The sequence below is a fragment of the Hylobates moloch genome, unplaced genomic scaffold (genome assembly GCF_009828535.3).
Source record: "Hylobates moloch isolate HMO894 unplaced genomic scaffold, HMol_V3 SCAFFOLD_10, whole genome shotgun sequence".
NCBI lineage: Eukaryota > Metazoa > Chordata > Mammalia > Primates > Hylobatidae > Hylobates > Hylobates moloch.
In genome coordinates, this window is record NW_026652285.1 from 70,168,633 (window position 1) to 70,194,898 (window position 26,266).

At 44.3% G+C, this 26,266-nt stretch overlaps 1 protein-coding gene across 1 annotated transcript in view; it reads left to right on the forward strand.

Annotated features, from left to right (window-relative positions):
- Window positions 1-12,026: 12,026 nt before the first annotated feature.
- Window positions 12,027-26,266, forward strand: part of ANP32B (acidic nuclear phosphoprotein 32 family member B) — a 32,202-nt gene continuing 17,962 nt past the window's right edge. The window contains exons 1-2 of the mRNA XM_032164647.2: window positions 12,027-12,403; window positions 23,422-23,571. Of these exons, the coding sequence (XP_032020538.1) occupies window positions 12,350-12,403; window positions 23,422-23,571 (204 nt within the window). The 5' untranslated portion in view covers window positions 12,027-12,349. The remainder of the gene's footprint in view (window positions 12,404-23,421; window positions 23,572-26,266) is intronic.

Sequence of the window (26,266 nt, forward strand, 5' to 3'; positions counted from 1 at the left end):
TGTGAGATGGTATCTCACTGTGGTTTTGATTTGCATTTCTCTGATGGCCAGTGATGATGAGCATTTCTTCATGTGTTTTTTGGCTGCATAAATGTCTTCTTTTGAGAAGTGTCTGTTCATGTCCTCTGCCCACTTTTTGATGGGGTTGTTTGTTTTTTTCTTGTAAATTTGTTTGAGTTCATTGTAGATTCTGGATATTAGCCCTTTGTCAGATGAGTAGGTTGCAAAAATTTTCTCCCATTCTGTAGGTTGCCTGTTCACTCTGATGATAGTTTCTTTTGCTGTGCAGAAGCTCTTTAGTTTAATGAGATCCCATTTGTCGATTTTTGCTTTTGTTGCCATTGCTTTTGGTGTTTTAGACATGAAGTCCTTGCCCACGCCTATGTCCTGAATGGTATTGCCTAGGTTTTCTTGTAGGATTTTAATGGTTTTAGGTCTAACATATAAGTCTTTAATCCATCTTGAATTAATTTTTGTATAAGGTGTAAGGAAGGGATCCAGTTTCAGCTTTCTACATATGGCTAGCCAGTTTTCCCAGCACCATTTATTAAATAGGGAATCCTTTCCCCATTTCTTGTTTTTGTCAGGTTTGTCAAAGATCAGATAGTTGTAGCTATGCGGCGTCATTTCTGAGGGCTCTGTTCTGTTCCATTGATCTATGTCTCTGTTGTGGTACCAGTACCATGCTGTTTTGGTTACTGTAGCCTTGTAGTATAGTTTAAAGTCAGGTAGCGTGATGCCTCCAGCTTTGTTCTTTTGGCTTAGGATTGACTTGGCGATGCGGGCTCTTTCTTGGTTCCATATGAACTTTAGAGTAGTTTTTTCCAATTCTGTGAAGAAAGTCATTGGTAGCTTGATGGGGATGGCATTGAATCTATAAATGACCTTGGGCAGTATGGCCATTTTCACGATATTGATTCTTCCAACCCATGAGCATGGAATGTTCTTCCATTTGTTTGTATCCTCTTTTATTTCATTGAGCAGTGGTTTGTAGTTCTCCTTGAAGAGGTCCTTCACATCCCTTGTAAGTTGGATTCCTAGGTATTTTATTCTCTTTGAAGCAATTGTGAATGGGAGTTCACTCATGATTTGGCTCTCTGTTTGTCTGTGATTGGTGTACAAGAATGCTTGTGATTTTTGTACATTAATTTTGTATCCTGAGACTTTGCTGAAGTTGCTAATCAGCTTAAGGAGATTTTGGGCTGAGACGATGGGGTTTTCTAGATATACAATCATGTCATCTGCAAACAGGGACAATTTGACTTCCTCTTTTCCTAGTTGAATACCCTTTATTTCCTTCTCCTGCCTGATTGCTCTAGCCAGAACTTCCAGCACTATGTTGAATAGGAGCGGTGAGAGAGGGCATCCCTGTCTTGTGTCAGTTTTCAGAGGGAATGCTTCCAGTTTTTGCCCATTCAGTATGATATTGGCTGTGGGTTTGTCATAGATAGCTCTTATTATCTTGAGATACGTCCCATCAATACCTAATTTATTGAGAGTTTTTAGCATGAAGGGTTGTTGAATTTTGTCAAAGGCCTTTTCTGCATCTATTGAGATAATCATGTGGTTTTTGTCTTTGGTTCTGTTTATATGCTGGATTACATTTATTGATTTGCATATGTTGAACCAGCCTTGCATCCCAGGGATGAAGCCCACTTGATCATGGTGGATAAGCTTTTTGATGTGCTGCTGGATTGATAATATGTTCTTTTGCAGAAAGAGAGATAAGAAATGGGCCTGGGGAATCCATAGCCATCTGGGCCTGGTGTCTCTGAGCCCAACACCTCTATTAGCCTGTTTCTCCAGAAAGTAAACTTCTGCTCTTCTGCCATTTGTCCACTGGCTTAGCATTTTTTAAACTCTCCCAGAGGTACTGGTAAGGTCACAGACAGAAAAATAAAGGAACAGAGAAGGAGGTTCAGAAATAGACTTACAGCTGGGTGTGGTGGCTCACGCCTGTAATCCCAGCACTTTGGGAGGCTGAGGCGGGTGGATCACCTGAGGTCAGGAGTTCAAGACCAGCCTAGCCAACATGGTGAAACCCCATCTCTACAAAAAACACAAAAAAATTAGCCAGGCATGATGATGGGTGCCTGTAATCCCAGCTACTCGGGAGGCTAAGGCAGGAGAATCACTTGAACCTCAGAGGCAGAGGTTGCAGTGAGCTGAGATCCCACCATTACACTCCAGCCTGGACGACAGAGTGAGACTCCTGTCTCAAAAAAAAAAAAAAAAGTCCAAGTAGATGAAATATTTCACATAAAAAATGAAACCAGAAGTACCAGAAGAAAATATAGGTGAATACTGATATAATCTTGGAGTGAGGAAGGTCTTTCTAATCGTGACATAAAAGCATTAACCATAAAGATTGGTTTGATCCTAAATAAAAATTTAAAATTTTTCTTCATCTCTCCTGTATGTGTGTGGTGTATGTATGTGTGTGTGTGTGTGTGTGTGTGTTTACACCTATACATGGAGATATATCTCTATCCTATAAACAACATTTTAAAAGCACACACCAAAAATTGGGAAAAATAGTTTGGATATGTATATGTTAGACTAAGGGCTAACATTCTTAATATATAAGAGCACTTGTTAATAAATAATTTTAAAACACCAATAAGACACAAACATGCAACTTACAAAGAAGTACAAATGGTTTAAAAATATCTGAAAAAGTATTTAGCTTTATTTGTTATATAAAGAAGTACAAATTGAAATAACCAAATGGGATATTTTCAACTTAACTAATTGACAAAGTTTATCAGTTTTACTGGGATACAGTGATATGAAGTTCATCCTTCTAAAGTATACAATTCAGTGAGTTTTAGTATATTCACACAGTTGTGCAACCATCACCACTACCAAATTCCAGAGCATTTATTTCCCTTCCCCCAAAAAGAAGTCCCATACTCATTAGCAGTCACTCTCCATAACTTCCAGTCCTTGGCAACCACTAATCTGTCTCTGTGGGTTTGCCCTTTTTTTCTTGAGAGGGAGTCTCACTCCAGCGCCCAGGCTGGAGTGCAGTGGCGCGATCTCAGCTCACTGCAACTTCCACCTTCCTGGTTCAAGCAATTCCCATGCCTCAGCCTCCCGAGTAGCTGGGATTACAGGTGCATGCCACCACGTCCAGCTACTTTTTTTGAAAATATTTTTAGTAAGAGACGGGGTTTCACCATGTTAACCAGACTGGTTTCGAACTCCTGACCTCAGGCAATCCACCCACCTCGGCCTCCCAAAGTGCTGGGATTACAGGCATGAGCCACCATGCCCAGCCAGGTTTGCCTATTTTGGACATTTCATCTAGGTGGAATCATACACTATGTGGCCTTTTATGTCTGGTTCGTTTCGGTTAGCATATTTTCAAAGTTCATCAATGTTGTCGCATATATCAGCATTTAATTCCTTTTTATGGCCAAATAGTATTCCATTGTATGGATATATTTGTTTCCCATTTGCTGCTATAACAAATTACCACAAATTTTTTTTTTTTTTTGAGACAGAGTCTTGCTCTGTCGCCCAGGCTGGAGTGCAGTGGCGTGATCTCGGCTCACTGCAAGCTCTGCCTCCCAGTTTCATGCCATTCTCCTGCCTCAGCCTCTCTGGAGTAGCTGGGACTACAGGCGCACGCCACCACGCCCGGCTAATTTTTTGTATTTTTAGTAGAGACAGGGTTTCACCGTGGTCTCGATCTCCTGACCTCGTGCTCCACCCGCCTCAGCCTCCCAAAGTGCTGGGATTACAAGCGTGAGCCACCGCGCCTGGCCACAGATTACCACAAATTTAGTAGCTTAAAACAACACAAATTTATTACCTTACAGTTCTGTAGGTTAGGAACCTGAAGCAGGTATTATTGGGCTAAAACCAAGGTGTCGTCAGAGCTGTGTTCCTTTTTGGAGGCTCCAAGGGAGATTCTTTTTCCTTCCCTTTTCCACTTCGTAGATGCCATCCACATTCCTGGGTTTATGGCTCCCTTCTCCACCTTCAAGGCCAGCATTCAAGTCCTCACACCGCATCACTATGGCCTCCTTTTTTATAGTCAAAATTTCCTTTTTTCTTCTTTCATCTTCTTCTTCAACTTTTAAGCACCTTGTGATTACACTGGCCTATGTGGATAATCCAGGATAATCTCCCCATCTCAAGATCCTTAATCACATCTGCAAAGTCCCTTGGGGGCCATGATTTTGCCTACCACACAGATACACCATATTTTGTTTATGCATTCACTAGTTGATGGATTTGGGTTATTTCTACTTTGGAGATATTATGAATAATGCTGCTATGACTACTCCTTTACAAGTTTTTGTGTAGATTTATGTTTTCAATTCTTTTTGATATTTGCCTAGGAGTAGAATTGCTGGGTCATATGGTAGCAATATGTTTAACTTTTTTTAGTGTACAATTCAGTGGTTTTTAGTATACTTACAAAGTTGAACAACCTAACCATCACCACAATCTAATTCTGGAATGTTTTCATCACTCCAGAAAGAAACCCCAGACCCGTTAGCAGTCACTCTGCATCATCCCTTCCCCCAAACCTCTGGTAACCACAAATCTGCTTTGTCTCTGTCTACCTATTCTGGACATGTTACATAAACAGAACCACACAGTATGTGGCCTTTATGTCTGGCTTCTTTCATTTAGCATAATGTTATTAAGGTTTACCCATGTTCATTCCTTTTCATGGCCAAATAATATTCTATTGTATGGATAACCACATTTTGTTTATTCATTTATCGCTAATGGATATTTGGGTCGTTTCCATTTTATGCCTATTAAGACTAATGCTGCAATAAACATTCATGTGCAAATTTTGTGTGGACATACATTTTCATTTTCTTGGGTATATACCTAGGAGTGAAATTGCTGGCTCATATGTAATTGCATGTTTAACTTTTTCTTTTTCTATGAACCTAACATTGTAAACAAAACAATTTCAAAATTGTTTTCCAGAGAGGTTGTTGGCCAGGCGCGGTGGCTCACGCCTGTAATCCCAGCACTTTGGGAGGCTAAGCCGGGTGGATCACCTGAGGACAGGAGTTTGAGACCAGCCTGGCCAACAGGGTGAAACCCCCTCTACAAAAATACAAAAAAAAAAAAAAAATAGCCACGCATGACGGCGGGCGCCTGTAATCCCAGCTACTTGGGAGGCTGAGGCAGGAGAATCACTTGAACCTGGGAGGCGGTGGTTGCAGTGAGCCAAGATCTAAAGAGGTTGCACCATTTTACATTCTCACCAGCAATGCACAAGGGTGTGAAGTTGTATGTCATTGTGGTTTTTATATTTCCCTAATGATGATGCTGAGCATTTTTTCATATGCTTATTGGCCATGTGTATATCTTCTTCGGAGAACTGTATATTCAAATCCTTTGCCCATTGTTTTTTGAGACGGAGTCTCCCTCTGTTGCCCAGGTTGGAGTGCAGTGGCACAATCTCGGCTCACTGCAACCTCCGACTCCGGGTTCAAGCGATTTTCCCACCTCAGCTTCACAGGGCCGCGCCACCACACCCATCTAATTTTTGTATTTTTAGTAGAGACAGGGTTTCACCATGTTGGCCAGGCTGGTCTTGAACTCCTGACCTCAACTGATCTGCCTGCCTCGGCCTCCCAAAGTGCTGGGATTACAGGCATGAGTCACCGTGCCCAGCCTGCAATAGTTCTTTATACATCTGAAGACAAGTGTCTTATAAGATATATGATTTGCAATATTTTCTCCCATCCCATGCATTGTCTTTTCAGTTTCCTGATGGAGTCATTTGAAACACAAAATTTTAAATTTTGATGAAGTCCAATTAATCTATTTTTCTTTTTGGTGTCCTATCTAAAAAAACTTTGCCTAATCCAAGGTCATCCTACTTTTTCTTCTGAGTCTTATAGTTTTAGTTCTTATATCTAGGTGTATGATCCATTTTGAATTAATATTTTTTTTTTTTTTGAGACAGAGTCTTGCTCTGTCGCCCAGGCTGGAGTGCAGTGGTGCGATCTCGGCTCACTGCAAGCTCCACCTCTCAGGTTCACGCCATTCTCCTGCCTCAGCCTCCCGAGTAGCTGAGACTACAGGCGCCCATCACCACACCCGGCTAATTGTTTGTATTTTTAGTAGAGACGGGGTTTCACCGTGTTCGCCAGGATGGTCTCGATCTCCTGACCTCGTGCTCCGCCAGCCTCAGCCTCCCAAAGTGCTGGGATTACAGGCGTGAGCCACTGCGCCTGGCCTTGAATTAATTTTTGTAAACGATGTCCAACTTCATTCTCTTGCTTGTGGACAGCCAATTGTCCCACATCATTTGTTGAAAATACTATTCGTTCCCTCATTGAACTGTCTTGGCACCCTTGTTGAAAACTAATTGACAACATTTTTTCAAAGATAATACCTAGTTTAGGCAAGAGTGAAGGGAAGTCTTGTGCACTGCTAATGGGAGTATAAAGTAGCAGCCTTTGAAGGGCAATTTGGCTATGTATATACCAGTTTGAAACATGTACACTCTGATTCAGGAACTGCACTTCCAGGAATTTATTCCAAGGAGCTAAATATATTCAACGATGTTATGTATAATAGTAAACAACTGGAAGTAATCTAAATGCCTATCAGTAGGAGACCAGGTGAGTAAATTATTCTCCAATCCGTACAATAAAATATGATGCAGCCTTTAAAAATGAAGTAGATCCAACTTACTGACTTTGAGCAATCTCTGTGACCCATTGCTTAGTGAAAATGAAAAACATAAAGTATCATTTATAGAATTCCATTTATATAAAATTATATATTATATATATGCATCTTCATTCATAGAGTAATAGCTTGGAAAATATTCACAAAAATGTTAACAGTAGTCCCTCTAAGTAATGGGATTTTGGCTGGCTTTTATTTTCTTATTTATACTTTTTTGCATTGCATGAATTTGCTACATGAATGTATATTATCTTTATGCCCAGAAAAACAAATTTTCATTTTTGTAGAAGAATATCTTCAAGGAATATGTATTGTAGAAGGTTATTCAATGACATGGAAATACGTCTACATTGTTAACTAAAAAGCAGGTTATACTATCCCACTTTTGAAAAATATTTTTAACTGTAATATTTCCTAGGTATTATACTTTTTTCACTTCTATATGTGAAATATCCCTTAAAATTGACATGAATATTTGATGTCGTGGGTTTCCCCTCCCTCCCTCCTGAAAAGCTCTTACTAATGACATGATGTTTCTCACTATCTAAGACTTGAGAAAATGCCATATGTGTGTAGAGAAAAGACTGGAGGAATAGACAACAAAACATGAACAGTGCTTGGCCCTTTAAAAAAGCCTTGGATGGAAATTCTTATTTTCTTCTTTGTAAGTATAGTTTCCAAGTTTTCTATAGTAAATGCATAAATAAACATAAAAAGAAGCCAGGGGCCTAGATGCCCTTATTTTCAAGGATAAGGATATTTGGTACTTGCAGCCTTTATCAAAATAAGAGACTAGCAAATTTGGGACCACACAAGCCACCTCAGTAGTGCCAGGGTCTAGAGTGAAAGACGACTAAAGCACAGGCCCACGGTGGGGTGCCTGGTTGGACAGGAGCAGGTAAGGCAAGCTGGGGAACAGATGGCAGAGTTCAGTCAGCAGGGGCTGGACTCTTGGATCAGTCTCAGTTCCATGTGGACAAGGAAATCCCTGTGAGGTATGAGAGGGTCCAGATGGCAGGGATGCTGGCTAATTATGGAGAAGGGCACTTCGATATTTTCCAGTGTAGCTCAGAAGCATGTTCCAAGTTCCTCAAGAGAGACCAAGGACTGTGTGAAGCAGAAAATGAGCCTGACTATTTGAGATTTAAAAACATATTTCCCCCTCAGCCAAAGGGGTAGCATATGCAGCAGAGATGGAAACGGCAGAATGTTCCCAGCCTTGGAAGAGGCCAGCAGGCTCTGGGATGCTGCTTGGGTAAGGAAGGGACTCAGGCTTGCAGTGACTGCAGCTGGGGCGCAGAGAAAAGTGACAGGCACTCAGCTTCTCTAATGTAATTATTTCCAACCCTCAATAGTTCTGAGATGAGCAGCCTGAGGCCCAGAGAGGCTATATTTTTGCCCTAAAGCACACAGCCAGTAAGTGGCGGAGTGGGATTCTCGTTTCACTGAAGTCCTTCTCCTAAAAGGGAAAACCACTGAAGAAAGTTATATTAATACAGATTTATCATAATGATAGGTGGAAAAAGCAAGTTTATAAAAAAAAATCTTCAATCTGATCCCAACACTTAAAAACAGTATGTATAGTATAGAAAAAAATTGCAAGGATATACAACTTAATGGTGGTTATATCTCAATGGCAGGAACTTTTAAATTTATTTTCTATTTTTTAATTTTCTCTGCACAATGAGCAAGTAAACCTTTTCAAAACAGGAAAAAAATGTTTTTTTTTTTTTCAGAAGCAGTTGTGAGGACTAGTCGATCAAAGTAATGAGAATAAATTACAGTGAGCCCTTAATGACAGAGAAATCTAGCTTCTTAGTAGTTATGTGAATTTCAGCAAACCTACTTGGCTTTGCTGAGTCTGTTTCCTAAACACTAAAAAAGGTGGATTATCGTCCTGTCCCGGGGAGCTGTTGCTAGGATTAACTGAGAAGCAGGGTACACAAAAGTCCCATGCACAGCACTTGGCATAAGGATGGTGCTTAACAAATATTGGACCTGACTCTTGTAGTCATAGCTCTTCCTTGCTGCACCAGGAAGGCCTAGCACCTCTAGCTGGTTCAGATAGCAGAAAGGAACCTGGGCAGGGGCCCATTACTGGGCCTAGAACTTCCTGTACACCTGACACATTCCCCTCCTCTGTTTTTATCATGTGGAGACTAAGAGGATCTCCTCCCTTAACCCATTTTCACCTATTTGCCTCTCCCTCTCCCCTTGTCTCAATAACCTCAGCTGCCTAGATGGTATTTTTTAGTACATGTGACATTATTTTCAACATAACATACATTTGCAAAGCATCTGCTATGTTCTAAAGATGGACCCAAGGTCCTCCTCTCCATTCCTATCATCCAGAAATAGTTGTCTGAGTTCTAATTGAGAAGTTAGATCCTTCAGTAACTACCATTTGTTGCCGAACTGCGATAATAGAGGTACACACACTAAGTTGTGGAAAGTCCGGGGTGGGGAAGAGATATGTTCTTACCAGTGTATGCACATGTGTATGGAAGAGGACGGGAAGAATGGAAGTATTTAAAGAGTAACCATTCCCTCACCTTATATTATGTATCAGCTTCATATACTGTCGTTACTAAAATGTGCCCATTCTGTTAAGCTGGGTTCAGAGCTAGTTAAATCAATGACCTAGTAGGGCTGTTTCCTCTCATCTTCAGATTTATTAAAGTCTGTCCACAGCCACAAAGTTTGTGGGGAAGGCTCAAGTCATCTGATGACATGACAAGTAACATGCTGTTGCTGAGGCAGGGGGGTGGGGCACAGGTCCAAGGAGTTACAAACTGGCTCAGAGTGTTCTGCTCAGACATTTTAGAGCTTTTTGGAATACACAGCCATTCTGATTAACAGGCAGTTTTAAGGCTCAAGGGGTGCCAAAACCTGGCATTATTTGATATTTTTATTACTTATTGGTCAAACGTTAACATCAATGGAAGTAAAAAGAAATTCATTCTTAGTTTGGTCTAACAAACTGTTTTTACATTTCCTTATTCCCTTTCAGCCCTTGTTGAAATTCATAAATCCATGGACATGATAATACTTGCAGATTAGATACAATTGAATATTCTACATCTTTCTCACACACAGATGCATACAGAGAATGATGTTAAGTGCAGCAATATTCAAAACCCAGGCGCTGTGACAACAGCCCCTTCATGCCTGTAGACTGACAGTCCCGTAGAAGATGTTGGCAGGGCAATGAGACACACCCTGCTCTGCCTGTGTTATTTATGTCTCTGGCAGTGAAGCCCCTGACAAAGAAGCATGTCACTGGAACACATGCTCTTTGTTCACAGAGGTGCGTGCCAGCACCGGCTGCGTAAGAACGGACAGTGCGGTGTCTGTAGTCTGTCCTCCTTTGGCTCTTTTGCCTTCTATTTGCAGCACATTGTTGCTGTGTTTATTATTTTGTAGCTTAATACTATAAAACACACATCTATCCTGTGAGCTATGTACCCTAGGGAAAGAGTCCTTCATACCCTCCAGTTGGCCATAAAGAGAGGACAGAGTCTCAAGATTTGTCCTGATGCTAAGGATTAATACCATCTCCTCCGGGAGCCATCAGACTACCACTCTCTAGCACAGAGCTACCACGTTTAAGACTCCTTCAGCACCATCCCCCCTTTCCTGCAAGAGGACACTTGCATGCTGTTTGGTATGAAAAGCCCTCTGCGACTGTTCCCAACCTACAGCACCAAAGTAGCCCCCACCATGCTATGACTCCACTCTAGCCAGACTGATGATGTAGCAGAAGACGGTGGGCTGTGGAGTCAGACCTATCTGGGTCTAAATCCTAGCTCTGCTTCTTGCTGGACGTGCAGCTTAAGATTCCTGAGCTCCTCATCTGTAAATTGATTAAATTATCACCTACTTCAGAAAGTTGTCTGAGAATTAGAGTAATAATATCAAGCCCCTTAAAGCAGATCCTCAATAATCGCTTGTTGGCTCATGAAACCGAGTGTGTGTGTGTGTGTGTGTGTGTGTGTGTGTAAAAGCCCTCATTGCATAGCCCTGTGGTTCTCATAACCTTAGTTACAGACCTTTTGTAACCTCCTGAGAACATCTGTCTCCATTTTCCCTTGTCATAAAGACGTCTGCTGAGGCTACAAAAGGAGTCAGGGAACTACATACTAGAAAGTTTTTCTTTTCCCATATTCCTTCTAAAACTTTCATCTTCGAATGTTAACTCACTCATTTTAAAAGCTGATATATAATTGGCTTACAACTAAGTTTGGGTTGTTTGCCACTAAAACTTAGGTAAAATAGGAAAGGGGGCACTTTCTTAACTTCCATAAAACTTTATGTTAATGCATAGAATTTCAAGTTTTTCTTTAACAAATTGTTCTTAGTTTTTGGTGCTTCTTGTCAGTACTATCTTCTTAGATTGTATTTGACACATTATGTATTTACTTATTTTACGCTGAATATAACGTCATTCCCCGGTGTTCTGTAAAGCACAACACTCATCCTGATCTGGTGCTCTAACCCCTGGGACCCTTTGAGCCAAACCATGACAAAGGCTGCCTGCCAGGTTTCAGCGAAACTTAGACCACCAAGAATTTACACACCTCACAGGGGTGCCCTAAGGAATAAATGAGATTAAAAAAAAAAAAAAAAAAGTCTGCAGGGAAACCCTGAGGCCCTATTAGAAATGCTAATCGTTTCCTTCTCCAGCTCCTATTAAAATGTTAGAAAACCGAGGGAGACTCTCCTGAACAGGGTGGGGATGCTCGGCTGCTCTGTGGCTTAGCAAGCGACCCCAGCTGCCCTGCCAGGGCCGGCCGGCCGCGATTCCGTCCCGACGGCGGGGGGGAATCCTCGGCAGCACTAAGGACGCCACTCTGCCAAAGGAGGCAGCGGGGGTCGGCCTGTTGGCCCCAGACTGTGTGGCAGGCAAAAGTTGAACGTCAAAGCCTCTCTGTCCCCGGCTTCTTCACATCTCGCGCCTCCGCGGGCGTCGGGCCGCCCCCGTGAGCCTCCCCGGATGGACTGGGCTTTAGGGACCCCCGAAGCCGGACTGCAAAGCTTCCCACCAGCCCTCCCCGCGAACCTCCCAGCCCGGGCTGCAAGCCCAGCTCCGGGCGCGACGAGGTGGGGTCGGGAGCGGGGGGTGAAAGAGTCTCAGCGCGGCGGGGGTCGGAGGGCGGGGAAGCCCCCCCCCCCGAGAAAGGTCTTACATCAGCCGCCCCACGTGCAATCGGAGAGGGAGGAAGTCGCTCCTCTATTCGGGCTGCGCCTTTCCCCAGCCTCCGCCTTTCCCCAGCCTCCGCCCCGCCCGCCGCGCGTCTCCCCGCCCCGTCCTTGGTGCAGCCGCGGCTGCCGAGCCGAGCAGCGCCGCGCGGGGCCGAGTGGAGCCGAGCAGCTGCCGCGCCGCGTCGCCGGTTTAAGCGCAGTGCAGGCCGCGGCCGGGGGCGGCGGTAGTGAGCCCAGCGCTGCGCTCCAGGCCCCTTTTCCCTCCATGGTTTCTCTCCGCTCCCGTGAGTAACTTGGCTCCGGGGGCTCCGCTCGCCTGCCCGCACGCCGCCCGCCACCCAGGACCGCGCCGCCGGCCTCTGCCGCGAGCAAACCCTTCCGACGGCCCTCGCTGCGCAGGCCGGGAGGCCTCTCCCCCCTCCGCCCCCGCCGCGGAAAGTTAAGTTTGAAGAGGGGGGAAGAGGGGAACATGGACATGAAGAGGAGGATCCACCTGGAGCTGAGGAACCGGACCCCGGCAGCTGTAAGCAGAGCCCCCTCGGGGCACCCTCTCCCCCGATGACTTGCATGTAATGGTGGCCACCTGCGGGGCCCGGGCTGAGGGTTCGCCGGCCCCGGCGTGGGGAAGAGCGCAGCTCGTGGGCTCGGACGGGGAAGGCGGGCGGGCGCGGAGGGGGGAGCGAGCGCACGAGGATTAACTCTTTGCCGCCCGCGGGCCCCTGGGGCGGCCGGGGGAAGGCAGCGGTGTGGGGGAAAGCAAACTTTGAGCGCTTCGCCCGCCGGGGTCTTTCCCCTGAGGGAGCGCGTGTGCAAGTGGCCGGCGGCGAGGGAGGGAGGCGGGGGTTGTGTAACGCTGGGAGCCATGTTTGCAGCCTCCCGGGATGCGCGGCCGGGCGGAGGCCGGGCCTGCCGAGGAGCTGCGCGGCCATCCCTGCCTGGGCCACGCCGGGCTCCGCGCGCCCCGGGCCGGCCGGGGAAGGGGCGCGGGTGGGGCGGGACGGGGGCTTCTGTGGCCGGAGCTCGCAGTGGGCACCGGCCCGGCCGAGGGCAGCGGCCGTGGGGCGAGGAGGGGGCTTTTTTTCTTTGAAGGGAGCGAGAAGCCCCCTCAGGGGCCTGGGGGCCTGGGCGGGCGCGGCCTGGCGCGCGGAGCGGGGGAGGGGCGGGCCAGGGCGGCGGAGGTGGCGCAACCGCCGCCCCTCCCGAGGCCAAGTTTGAAAAAAGGACGCGGTTCCCGCCATTTTTCAAGCCTAAAAATAAAACTTTCTCCCCCGTTCCGTCGCTCCCTCTTCGTCCTCGGCCTTGCCCACTCCGGTCTCCCAGGGGCAGCCTGGGTCGACCAGGGCCAACCGTTGTGGCGACCGCTTCGCCCTTCCCCCTGCGCCGCGGCGGCGGAGCCCGGGGCCCCTGCCCTTGCCCCGGGAGGCTGGCCCCTCCGTGTGGGCGGGCGGCGGCTCCTCACACCAGCCGGAGCGCGCCACAGGCCGCCGCAGCGCCATGTTGGCGGGTGCCCGTCTCCCTCCGCCTGGTGAGCCGGCCCACGAGCTTGGCCTTGCCCGCAGCCCGCCCTCGGTGCTGGCTGTTGGCCGCCTGTTCCCGCGCCGAGCCCTCGATCTGTTTCCCCCCGCCCCGCCGGGGCTTGGCTCGCACTGGCGGGAGCCGCGCGCCGTGGCCGCCGCCGCCGCCGCCTCATCCCGTCGCGGGCGCGCTGCCGACCCCCTCCCCCTTCTTAAAAGGGCAACGGCAGGCGGCCGCCCCCGCCCCGCGCCGGGCGCGCGGGGTTTCGGGCGGGCCTCAGCTCGGCGCGCGGGATTTTGGGCGGGCCTCGGCTCGGCTCTTGGGCCGGGCGGCCTCTGGCCTCCCACGTGCTTGAGAGCGGCCTGGTGTGGTCGGCTGCGCGCCTTGCGGGCTGCAGGGGCCTGAGGGCGGTCCTCTTGCGGCGCGGCTGCGTGGGCGTGGGTCCGACCTGTGGGAATTGCCCCATTCATCTCCCGGGTTTAGCGCGGCTGCCCGCCGTCGCGAGCCCCCACGCCGCGGACCAGCGCGGGGCCAGTTAGCGCCACGGCCGGTGCCCCAGCGGGCCAGTGGCTTTCCCGCCGAGGGCAGCCGCGCGGGGCTTCCCGACCCGCTCTGGGCTAAGCGAGCGACCAGGTTTCGTGCCCTCAGGTGGCTGTGGTTAACAAGTGGCGAACTTGTGGGAATTCGTCGACCAGGGTTTACCTGGTGTGCTGGACGTTTTAAATCCTTGCTCTCTAGTCTTTGAGGTCACTAACGCGGGATGGGCCGGGCTCCACCGCAGGGCGCTGTCCCTCCCGGAGGGCCCGCGAGGGAGGGCCGCTCCGGGGGTTCCGAGATGGAGGGTCGCGGGCGTACGTTCTTCCGACCATCCGTCAGACATTTTGTGCCCGCCACGTGCTAGCCTATCTCCTGGGTTCCCAGCTCGCGCCACAGAACTCGAGAGGCTTTCTTGCCTTGAGAAGGTGTTTATTCCAGACTTTTCCATTGCGGCGTAATTGCAAATCCGTAGAATATGGAGTAGCTAAAATTAGCCAAAGTGCCCACAAGAGAAGTACACACGTGGGTCTTCAGAAATGCGTTAAAATCTAGAATTTGAATTCTTTAGGATATGCTCGAACTAAGGGTCTTTTAAAATTCTCGAGAGTTGGCCTGCTGTTGCCCTTAGGTGATGTTTTCATATATGAAGTAATATTGCTTTAAAAACACATGTATATCTACAGGTGTTCATTTTTCTTTTTTTCTTTTCTTTTTTGAGACTGAGTCTCTCTCTTGCTCAGGCTGGAGTGCAATGGCGCTATCTCGGCTCACCTCAGCCTCCGCTTCCCGGGTTCAAGCGATTCTCCTGCCTCAACCCCCAGCGTAGCTGGGATTAGAGGCATGCGCCACCATGCTCGGCTAATTTTGTATTTTTAGTAGAGACGGGGTTTCTCCCTGTTGTTCAGGCTGGTCTTCAACTCCTGACCTCAGGTGATCCACCCGCCTCGGCCTCCCAAAGTGCTGAGATTACAGGCGTGAGCCATCGCGCCCGGCCGCGAGTTCATTTTTCAAGTAATCAGCTTAACCTTCTTGCCAGTCAGGCCAGAGCCATTTAATTCAGTTAAATTAAAACATTTTCTCTGTAATACCATCCACATTTCAAGTGCTCAAACGTGACAAGTGGCTCGTGGGTGCTGCGTTGGGCAGCACTGGCCTGCAGAATCCACTGGTTTATTAAGTAAACATTTGAAGCCTGAGAAACCATTGAGGTGGTGTGGTGCTTTTTGCACTTGGGAGAGTTTATGAGACCTTGAGAGAGTGTTGCGGGAGCCAGCTGAGATTGTGGGGGTAGAGTAGAGGAAGGTTCCCTTAGGGAGATTGAGACCAGTGGGAGTTAGGTACCCAGTTGGGCGAATAAAACTTTGACCTAAAACTGAAGGATTTTTCAGGAAAAAATGCTGTAGATTTTGAAGGAAATTCTAAAAGAGAGTTTGAAGTGTTTTCGCACAGAGGCGTCATCCTTGAGGCAAATGAAATATTTGGAGATCACTCCCTTAAAATCATATTCAGCTAGTCACATGATATACCTTATGTGTGATGTGCTGGAACATGCCATAAACACCACAGAAATTGATGGCATTGTCAGCTGTTACACAGTAGGCTTGGCCTCTGGGATCCTGCAGACTTGTCATGTGGGGTAACATGAAGAATCGTTTCCCCTGTTGAAGGTATACTATTGTAGTATGAACAGGATGCCCTGAGATACAGCAGTGTCCCATGGTTGACCTTAATGATTTTAAAGTCAAGTGAGATTTAAGGGTGTTTGAAGAGGGCGAATAGGGGTTTAATTGTAAATGTGTTCTTACGTTTAAGACCAGATGGGCTTTTATTGTGTATATGACTTTTTTTTTTTATTACTGGGGTTTGAAGAAGACCCTAGTAACACTTCTGTTCAGTTGGGCTCTTGTGTGTTCTGACCAAGGAAGACAAGAAGGTGAACACAAAAGTGTTACTAGGGTCTTCTTCAGTTCACCTGTTACTGTATCCCTATTCCTTATAAACACAAGTATGCCCATTTCCCTAAGGGATGGGGGCGAGGGATTGTAAAGAAATACGGGATTTTATTTATTTTTTTCTAAGTCCAAAACAGCTCTTATGGCAGGGTGTATTCTCATAGTGGAACAAAGTGGCCTAAGTTGGCATTTTAAAGTAATCTTCATGAAGAATGGTGGTTACCATTTAAAAACATTTTATAGACAAGGATAGGAGATAGTTTGTATGACAAGGAAATATTTTATATAAAATATTGGCAGTTCACTGAGAGTAAATTGAACAGTGCTAGAATACACCATATATACACCATGGAAATTGGAGGTCTTGTCAGTAAGATGAGAAGACACTGACATGCAGTAGCTAGATATAAACCACATTTAGTTGTATTCCAAAATTGGAAAAGAATACCTGTTCTTTATGTGAGATTCTTATCCTTCCAGTAAACTGAACATGTCGCTCTGTTAGAAGCACTTCATTAACCATGCATTTGGGGACAGTCAGCCTTCCTATCAGCTCTGAGTTTTTCATTCAAAGTTAGAAAGCCAAGCAGTTCCTTACTGTGGCTTGCAGTCTATGCCCCTGCGAGATGCTGGTGTGCTACATGCTGGACTGTGACATTTCATATACCAAAATAAAAGCAGTCTTTACATAGTCCCAATTTACTGAGAAAAAATGTAGATTGTCTTTAACTTCCATCTTTTTTTGATCTGCACCCCCCTCCCCAGCTTTTGACCTCTTTTGTTGTGTCTACTGTGATGTAATTTTGAGCTCAATTGGATATTCTAATTGGTTGCGTAGCAACTAATTGGGGGTTTTTTCCTTGTATAAGTAATGCATCTTCGTTTAAGAAAATTAGATAGGCCAAAAAAATTGTAGGTATAGGTAAGCAAAAAGAAGATAGACATCATACATGCCTAACCTACCATCTAGACACTTTAGTGTATAGTCTACCAGAATGTTTAAATTTTTTCTAAACTTGGTTCATGCAAATAATCCAAATGCTAGCTAGCTTGTTGCTTTTTTTTTTTTAGAAAAAAATACAGTCAACATCTTTGTGTGTGTCCTTATTTTATAGACTCATTATTAATGTCTGCATAGATCATAATTTAAACATCCCTCTCAGGTTGTTCACAGGGATTTTGGCTGTTTTAAATACTGCTGAAATGAGCATCTTATAATGTGATTTTTTTTTCCCCTCTGCCAAATTGCTTTTCAGAGTGGTTCCCATCTTTAAATACCCACCAGTAGGATATTGGTGTTTCCTTCCTTAATGCTAACAGTCGTGCTACCTAAACACATTGGAGAACCACTAATATAGATCCGTTCTAGGCCGGGCACAGTGGCTCATGCCTATAATCCTAGCAGTTTGGGAGGCGGAGGAGGGTGGGTCACTTGAGGTCAGGGATTCAAGACCAGACTGGGCAACATGGCGAAACTCCATCTCTACTAAAAATACAAAAATTAGCCAGGTGTGGTGGCAGGCACCTATCATCCCAGTTACTCTGGAGGCTGAGGCAGGAGAATTGCTTGAACCCCGGGGGCAGAGGTTGCAGTGAGCCAAGATAACACCACTTCACTCCAGCATAGGCAAAAGAGTGAGACTCCATCTCAAAAATAAAAATAAAATAATAAAAAGTTCTATTAATTTAGAAACATTATTTTAAAATAATGGGTAGAAGATTTGAATACTGGTTAACTCAGAAGGATGGAAATTGCAAGGATGGCAGGAATTACTTTCTATATTTTGGGATTATTTCACTTACCATAATAACCAGTATTGTTCTAATTAAAAGAATTGACAACTCAGAAAGATCTTTAATTCCTCCATACCCTTTCCTCCCTTTATGGCAGAGACAGCTGGTATAATTGGAGAGCATCGCCCCACCAGTTAGGTAAAGTTGTTCTTTTTTCATAGTAGCTAGGGGAGTGGCAAATGAGCAAATTGAAGAGAATGAAAGGAAAAAAAATGTTTCCATCTCCTGTGGCCCCCAGCTCCAGTCCCCAGGGATATTCCCATGACCTAGACTCATCATAAAGAAGGACCTCATAGGCATTTTGCCATTTAGAACTTAAAATGTGTTTTGTTTTTCATAGAGATAGTGTTATAGGTCATTGTTATATCCTCCAATCAGATCTGAAAAGGTATTTGGCTGCAATATAGTTCAAATTTTTCAATGAAAAAGTAGTAGGAAACTACTGTTTGCTGGTAACTGTAGAAAGCAAATATGAGTTAAGTAGGAGGTAATATGGATTTTTCATTTTTAAATGTTTACCTTAAATTTGTGTTTGAGAAAAGGCAGGTTTAATTGGAGCATGAGGGAAGAAGAGGAGTGAATTTGGCCCCAAAAGTTAAACTGTCCATCTTCAAGCAGGCGGCCAGTTAACTCTTGGATCAAATAGATCCCTAAGATTTAAGCACAGATGAACAAGTGCCTGCCTAACCTTTCTTCATTAGATAGCAGCTCTGGGAGGATTTGAGATATAAGAAGAAACTAGGGCCTTTTCTCCTTTGGTTAGGATCTCTGGTTCATTCTGAATCTAGATTGGGAAGCTGTGGGATCATCTTGACCCCACCTCCACTCACTGTCTCAACCACACTCTTCCAAAACTGTTATCTCCTTTGCAAGGCAGTCTAGATCTCTATACCCAGGAAGGAATGAAAAGAGATGAGGCTTAGTTACCTCTGTGGAGATCCACTGAGAACCCCAGAGTTGATATAAAGATTGTTTTAAACTGAAGAGATTTGAGATTCAACAGATGCAGAGAGAAGCCTACTTGGAGTTTATCTGGCTAAAAGCAAATACATGTCACAAACGAGGGCTGACATAAATTCTCCTTTTGGAGTGAGTCTGTTCCCAGGAGAGAGGCCAAGAGTAAACTTCTGGTGGGGGTTGGGGGGGGGTAGTCATTTCGCCCTAAGAAAACAAAGACCACTCATACCTATGTAGACAGACATTGTAAACTTGATCTCTCCTTTGTTCTGAAAATACCATTTGTGTTCCCTAAAGAAATCTGTTCTTCCCAAAAGGTTTTTCTCCTCCTATCCTTTCCTCTTCTACATTAGGTATATAAGCCCTAAATTCTAAGTACTCAGTTATCACTGAGTGTGAGTGCACCTGTGTATGTGTGTTGCACATGTAAATACACTTTTTCTGCACCTCAAATGCCACTTTTCTGCCATTGAAACAATATCCAAGCTCAGAATACCTTTCATTAAGGTCTTGTTGAGAACTTTCAACAACCTTGAAGTTGGCTGATGGAACATTTAGACCTGCTATCCTTGGGTACAGCCCTAAGTGGGGCCCTCCAGTGGTCTCTGCTTTATGCAGTAATTCCCATTCTCCTCTGTGCTTATTCCCCAGTGACTCATCTTCTTAATATGCTTCTGGCCTTCTGTTCTTGGGGTAGCATGTTTCTTTACATTCTCAGCCTTCCTGGAAAAGTCAAGGAACTTGCCTTTTCTGCCTAGCCCAACAACTCTCTGCCCTATTTATCCCAGTATATCCTATTGCCTCTTACTGGTAGAGGCAGTTAAAGGTCTCAGGTATTCATTTCCTGAACTTCTCACTCTCACTTAACAAACTCACTTACATCTGTGTCCATCCTAGCCATCTCTCTTGAAGGAGCTGTCCCTCCAACAAGAGTAGAATGATACCTCATTTTTAATATGCACTTTTACTACTTACAGTTGAACCTTTTTTTTTTTTTTTTTTTTTTAGATGGAGTCTCGTGCTGTTGCCCAGGCTGGAGTGCAGTGGCGCAATCTTGGCTCACTGCAACCCTCGGCCTCCCGGGTTCAAGCATTCTCCTGCCTCATCCTCCCGAGTAGCTGGGACTACAGGTGCACACCACCATGCTCGGCACATTTTTTTGTATTTTTAGTAGAGATTGGGTTTTGCCAGGTTGGCCAGGCTGGTCTCAAACTCCTGACCTCAGGTGATCTGCCCGCGTCGGCCTCCCAAAGTGTTGGGATTATAGGCGTGAGCCACTGTGCCCAGCCAAACTTTTTTTTTTTTTTAACTGGGTGTCTGTCGCCCAAGCTGGAGCATAGTGGCATGATAATGGCTCACTGCAACCTGGACCTCCTGGGCTCAAGTGATCCTCCTGCATCAGCCTCTCAAGTAGCTGGGACCACAGACATGCACCACCATGCCCAGCTAATTATTTATTTTTTTGTAGAGACAGGGTCTCCCTATGTTGCCCAGGTGACTCTTGGACTCCTGGGCTCAGGTAGTCCTCCCACTTTTGCCTCCCAAAGTACTGGGATTGTAGGCATTAGCCACTGCACCTGGCCTTGAACAGTTTTTTTAGTGTTGGCTATTTGTGTCTTTTAGAGCTTGTCTGTCCTTTGTTAGTGTTTCTGCTGGGGTATTTATTTTTTCCTCACTTAGGGTAAAAACAGTAGAAGATATCCTCAAGAACAAGATAAATGCAAATAGCCAGAATTTGCATAATCGAGAGGTTACAAAAAGTAACAGTCAAATAAATCAGAAAATAATATTGCAGCAGTTAAGATGAACTACTCATTTAAAAGAGAAGTTGACGTTTTAAATAAAGAACTCTTAACTAATAACACACTCAGATGTTTGTATTCTTTCACTTAGCAATGGATTCTGAAAACACAGTCCTAAATACAGAAGACATTTTAGGTAAAGATATGGCATTATTTATAGTAGGGAAAATTGAGCACAGATGTTCAATAGGGAGGATTGTAAAGTGATTTATAATATATCCACACACTGTAATTTCTTAAAAAATACTCTGTGATCAGAAAGTTGGTCCCCTTTATGTCCGAGTTTTCATCTTAGTCCCCCACAATTGTGACACAAACCTCTGTACAATATTGCTGACAAACCTGTGACCGTTTTTTTCCTCATTCAGCAGTTACGTAGGCTCTTACACAGTGATATCGTGGTAACCGGAATATACATGATCCTGTCATCATGAAGCTTAGTCTAGCAGTGACTTTTTTTTTCTTTTTCTTTTTGTGATGGAGTCTCCTTTGTCACTGAGGCTGGGGTGCAGTGGCACAATCTCAGCTCACTGCAACTTCTGCCTCCCAGGTTCAAGCAATTCTCCTGCCTCAGCCTCCCAAGTTGCTGGGACTACAGGCACACGCCACCGTGCCCGGCTTATATTTGTATTTTTAGTAGAGATGGGGTTTCACTATGTTGACCAGGCTGGTCTTGAACTCCTGACCTTAGGTGATCCGCCCGCCTTGACCTCCCAGGAGTGTTGCGATTACAGGCATGAGCCACCACGCCCAGCCAGCAAAAACATTTTTTAACCTGCATTTGAGTTGTGGTACTTTTTGATGACGCCTTGCAGTGGTTCAAGTGGAATTTTGCAAGTTGAAAGAAATGTCCTTAAGAGATGATTTCACTCTGTGAGCTGAGAGGCAATATGGCTAACTCTAATTCTTCTTCACTTCACTTTTGGCATATTAGTGTATTTTGTATAACATTTTTGGATTATTTTGGATGGAATTATAGAAAATCTCTCAAGCTAAATGGGAACATTTTAATTGTATTGCAGTATACTGTTTACATGGGTGGGTGATGACAGTTGACCTTTTTAAAATTGTAATGGTTCGTTGGTTTTATGTTTAGTTTCTTTTTAATACAGAATAAATACATGGTTGTAAAAAACTTAGTACAGATATAAGTAAAGTAAACAGCAAAGGTCACTGACATTTCCCATTCCCTTTACCCAGAGGTTACTTTCTGGGCATTTATAATGTTCCAAGCCCTAGTCTCTACAACTTCATGAGGTAGGTACTATTAGCTCCACTTTATGGGAAACTGAGGCATAGAGAAGTTAAGTGACTCGCACAAGGTCGCACAAGTTCTGAGTGGCAGAGGTGAACCAGGATTCAACCCCAGGCATATGTCTCCAGAGCCCAGCTTTTGTCAGAGTTGACCTATTAAGTTTTCAGTTGTGCTCATTTCTTATCAGAAAAGGGAAGAATAGCAGAGATATCTAAAGAAAAGTGGAAGGAAGGAAGAACTAAGTGGATGTAAAGAGTAAAAAGGATGCCTGGCTTCTGACGAGGAAGTAGATAGGGTAGTGAGAAGTGGTTAGGCACTTACTATGTTGTGGGTATTGCTGACTTGAAATCTGTTTCCTTCTCTGTAAATGGGGGAAGGAGGGTGGTGGTAAAAAGAATAAATGATTAAGTATAATTGATAGCAATTACTAGAGTAGCATCATTGGATTTTGTATGAGAGGATGAGGACACTGGTAATAGCTCCTATTCTCTTTTCAGACTGTCAGCATCTCCCTACCATATACATGCTTGATTGATGCTATTAAATGTGGTAGGTTCACTAAAAGAATGCCTTTGTTGGTGCAGTTAAAACAGTAATTTGCATCACTGTGAGTAGATCAAAGTGAGCTAAAAAGTTGCAAGTTTCAGGATGATCAGAGATCAAGAATGGCAATATGGATTATTGTGGTGGATCTGCATGTAGACTATTAAGTAATCAGTATTCAAAAGTTCAAATCATCAGATGTGATACTGTCTTTGAGATGGAGTCTCACTCTGTTGCCCAGGCTGGAGTGCATTGGCGAAATCTCGGCTAACTGCCACCTCCGCCTCCCAGGTTCAAGCGATTCTCCATCCTTAGCCTCCCGAGTAGCTGGGATTATAGGCACTCGCCATCATGCCTGGCTAATTTTTGCATTTTTGTAGAGAGGGGGTTTCACCTTGTTGGCCAGACTGATCTTGAACCCCAGACCTCAGGTGATCTGCCCACCTCGGCCTCCCAAAGTGCTGGGATTACAGGCGTCAGCCACTGTGCCCGGCCAGATGTGATACTCTTGGATGGACTTAAGTTCTGAAAAAGAGACTGTGTAGCCTGAAAATGCAATTTAATTTATTATCTAGCAGTTCTCTCCTAGAAACCTCTTTCTCAAGTGCAACCCAGATTGATCTTTGTTTTGAATTAAGGACTCTTGCATCCTGATTTTTTTCCCAGTGTCAAGATAATCTTGGCAAAGATTAGTAAAACCAGAGTTGGAAAGTGTGTTGGTGCAGAAACCTCTAGCCAGAATCTCTTAGTGGTCTTGATGGGAAACATAAAGCTTTCCTCTTCTCCAGTGGTCATCTTCTGGGCCTTAAGATAGACCCAGCCTAAAGAATGTCTTCATTCTGCATTTGCATTTAGATAAAAGCTGCCCTTTGGGGAACAGGCTGGAGAAAAGAAATAAGGGGAATACACTTACTTCACTTATATCTTAAGAAGTATAGTTTCTGGAAAAACAAAGAGTGTAAGTGTTTATACCCATGGAGTAATATTCCATCTTTGAACCTGTCAGTATATTGTTACTGAAGGCTTAATCAGTTTTTATCTTTTTATAACTATGATCTAGGTCTAAGTAAGAGGCTGCCTGTATATTTGGGTGTTTTTGCAGGATATTTATGGTAGAAGTTTCTGCATTGTTGTTTGTTTTCAATGTGTTTTTGAGAGCTTATCCTTTTTTCTTTGTCATCCACAGGTTCGAGAACTTGTCTTGGACAATTGCAAATCAAATGATGGAAAAATTGAGGGCTTAACAGCTGAATTTGTGAACTTAGAGTTCCTCAGTTTAATAAATGTAGGCTTGATCTCAGTTTCAAATCTCCCCAAGCTGCCTAAATTGAAAAAGGTAAGTGCTTTTTCTTTAACAGTAAAAGAGAACGATCCTGGGAAGGGAAAATGTATGATTTTACCTGTAAGGAAGCACTTAGTGTAGCAGAAAGCACGTGGCCTTTGGAACTGGGCAGATATGGGACTGAATTCTAGCCCTAGCATTTCCTTGATGGGTGAACTTCTGCAGGTTACTTAATCTCTCTAAGGCCCAATTTCCTCACCTGTAAACTGGTGGTATTACTTGACCTTGAAGAATTGCTGTGAAGTTTGGAAATAATGCATGTTGGGTGCTCAATAAGTAGTAGTTAGGAAGAATAATTACTGTGTTTTGTGAGTAATTTATTTGTTAATTGTTATAAAACCAATTCTCTATCCTTTCGGAAAAAAGGACCAAATGCTACGTAAAAATGTTTTCTCTTGTCATTGCACATTTAACTGTCACAGAGTCCCAGAACGTCAGAACTGGAAGCAACTTTGCTCCTCTAACCCAACCCCTTATTTTATAGGCACAGCAGTCGTCCCAGAAAAGTGTAGTAATTTGCCTAAAGCCACCCACAGAAGTGGTTAGTGTTAGAGCCAAAACTAGAACCCGTATCTCCTAACCCCATACATACCCTTTCCATTATATAGGAAAAGATATGTGGTTATATAAGTCTTGCAGAATTTTCTGCCATTTCAATATTCACTTTACTAGGAAAGTTAAGTTGTTCCTTTATTTAAACTAAGGCACATGTAGAAGGAAACATAATCAAACTTGGGCAAAGGTAGGTTGTTCCTAGAGCTTGCTTGAGTTCTGAGTGGGACAGTTAGTTTTTTGGTATTGGGGTTTGTTTGTGGTTTTGCAGGGGGTGGAGTGGGTTAAGTATAATACATGAGGCCAGTCATGGTGACTCACATCTGTAATCCCAACACTTTGGGAGGCCAAGGTGGGAGGATCATGTGAGGTCAGGGGTTTGAGACCAGCCTGGCCAACATGGCAAAACCCCGTCTCTACTAAAAATACAAAAAAATCAGCTGGGCACGGTGGCATGCGCCTGTAGTCCCAGCTACTCCGGAGGCTGAGGCACAAGAATTGCTTGAACCCAGGTGGCAGCCGAGGTTGCAATGAGCCAAAATCACGCCGCTGCATTCCAGCCTGGGCGACAGAGCAAGACTCTGTCTCAATTTAAAAAAAAGATGTATAATACATGAATTAAAAAGTGGAAGTATTTTTTGTTTTGCTTTCTTTATTTGCCTTGTTTAGGTAATATTAATAAATGCTCAAGCAGTCTTCATGAGTTTCAGGTGACCGTTTCTGATGAGAAAGAAATTTCTCCTTCTAAGTATACACTAGAGGTTCAAGTATAATCCTTTTATATTTGCATGGGTTATCAGTAACATTGGAAGCTCTGATTAGCCCAGTTAAACATAGTATAGCTTTTTAGCATCTATTTACATAAACTTGATGCTAGCAGATCCTTAGTGTGTGTTTTGTGTTGTTTTCCTAGCATTCTGATTTATTTTCCTGAATTACTATTGGTCTCTGTACTCTCAGACTTATTCAGAAATTCAGCCTATCAGTGACCGTTTTTATAGGGGCTTTAATAAACCTTTCAGAATTCTGAATAGAGCTTGCTTGAGTTCTGAGAAGGACAGGGTTTTTGTTTTTGTTGGTTTTGGGTGGGGGGGGGGCGTTAAGTACATGAATTAAAAACTTAACATTTAAACATTAATCACTTCCCTTATAGGGCTGATGAGAGGTAATCATACTTAAAAGCAGGTTGAGTGTACTCATGATCGATAAGAACTTTATTTTCTTTCTATTCCAGAACACAAACTGGTTTTGTTTTGTTTTGTTTTTGAGGTGGATTTTAACTCTTGTTGCCCAGATTGGAGTGCAGTAGCGCCATCTCGGCTCACTGCAACCTCTGCCTCCCAGATTCAAGCGATTCTCCTGCCTCAGCCTCCTGAGTAGCTGGGATTACAGATGCGCGCCACCACGCCTGGCTACTTTTTGTATTTTTTTTTTTTGTAGAGATGGAGGTTTCACCATATTGGTCAGGCTGGTTTCGAACTCCTGACCTCAGGTGATCAGCCCACCTCGGCCTCTCAAAGTGCTGGGATTACAGGTGTGAGCCACTGTGCCCAGCCCACAAATTGTTTTTAACAAGAAATAAGTACTGAAAAAAAATCGATGTGTACATGTCACAAATTTTCTAAATTTACGCATCTATTTCATTTCAAAATAAATATGCTAATAAATGTTTTGGTAGACTGCCTTGTTTTGGTAGATTGCCTTGTTATTCCTACTGCCTAAGATACACATGTTGAAAGGATGTGGATGTTACATGTGTATGTGATATTCTAATCACAGGGTCTAAAACATGGGTCAGGAAAAGTGATCTCTGTTTTTATTTTGATTTGCTAAAATCACCAATAAAGCTGACACTTGACTCTATTGATTATGGGCTTATGTTTTTAAACCTAGACCATGACTATTTCACTGAAATATCCCATTGAAAGGAAAAAAATGTTTTGAAATGTTACATTTTCCTCTTCTGAAATATTTAATAACACCTTAAGCAGCTGACCTGTTTTTTAACTCCGTTTTTCAGCAAATATTTATATTTTTAAAAGTTACTCCACTCTGCATCATATAGTACATTTCATTGCATGGCAAAAACTTCATTACATGAAGCTTTCATGCTATTCTAGGTATGTAGCATAATAAG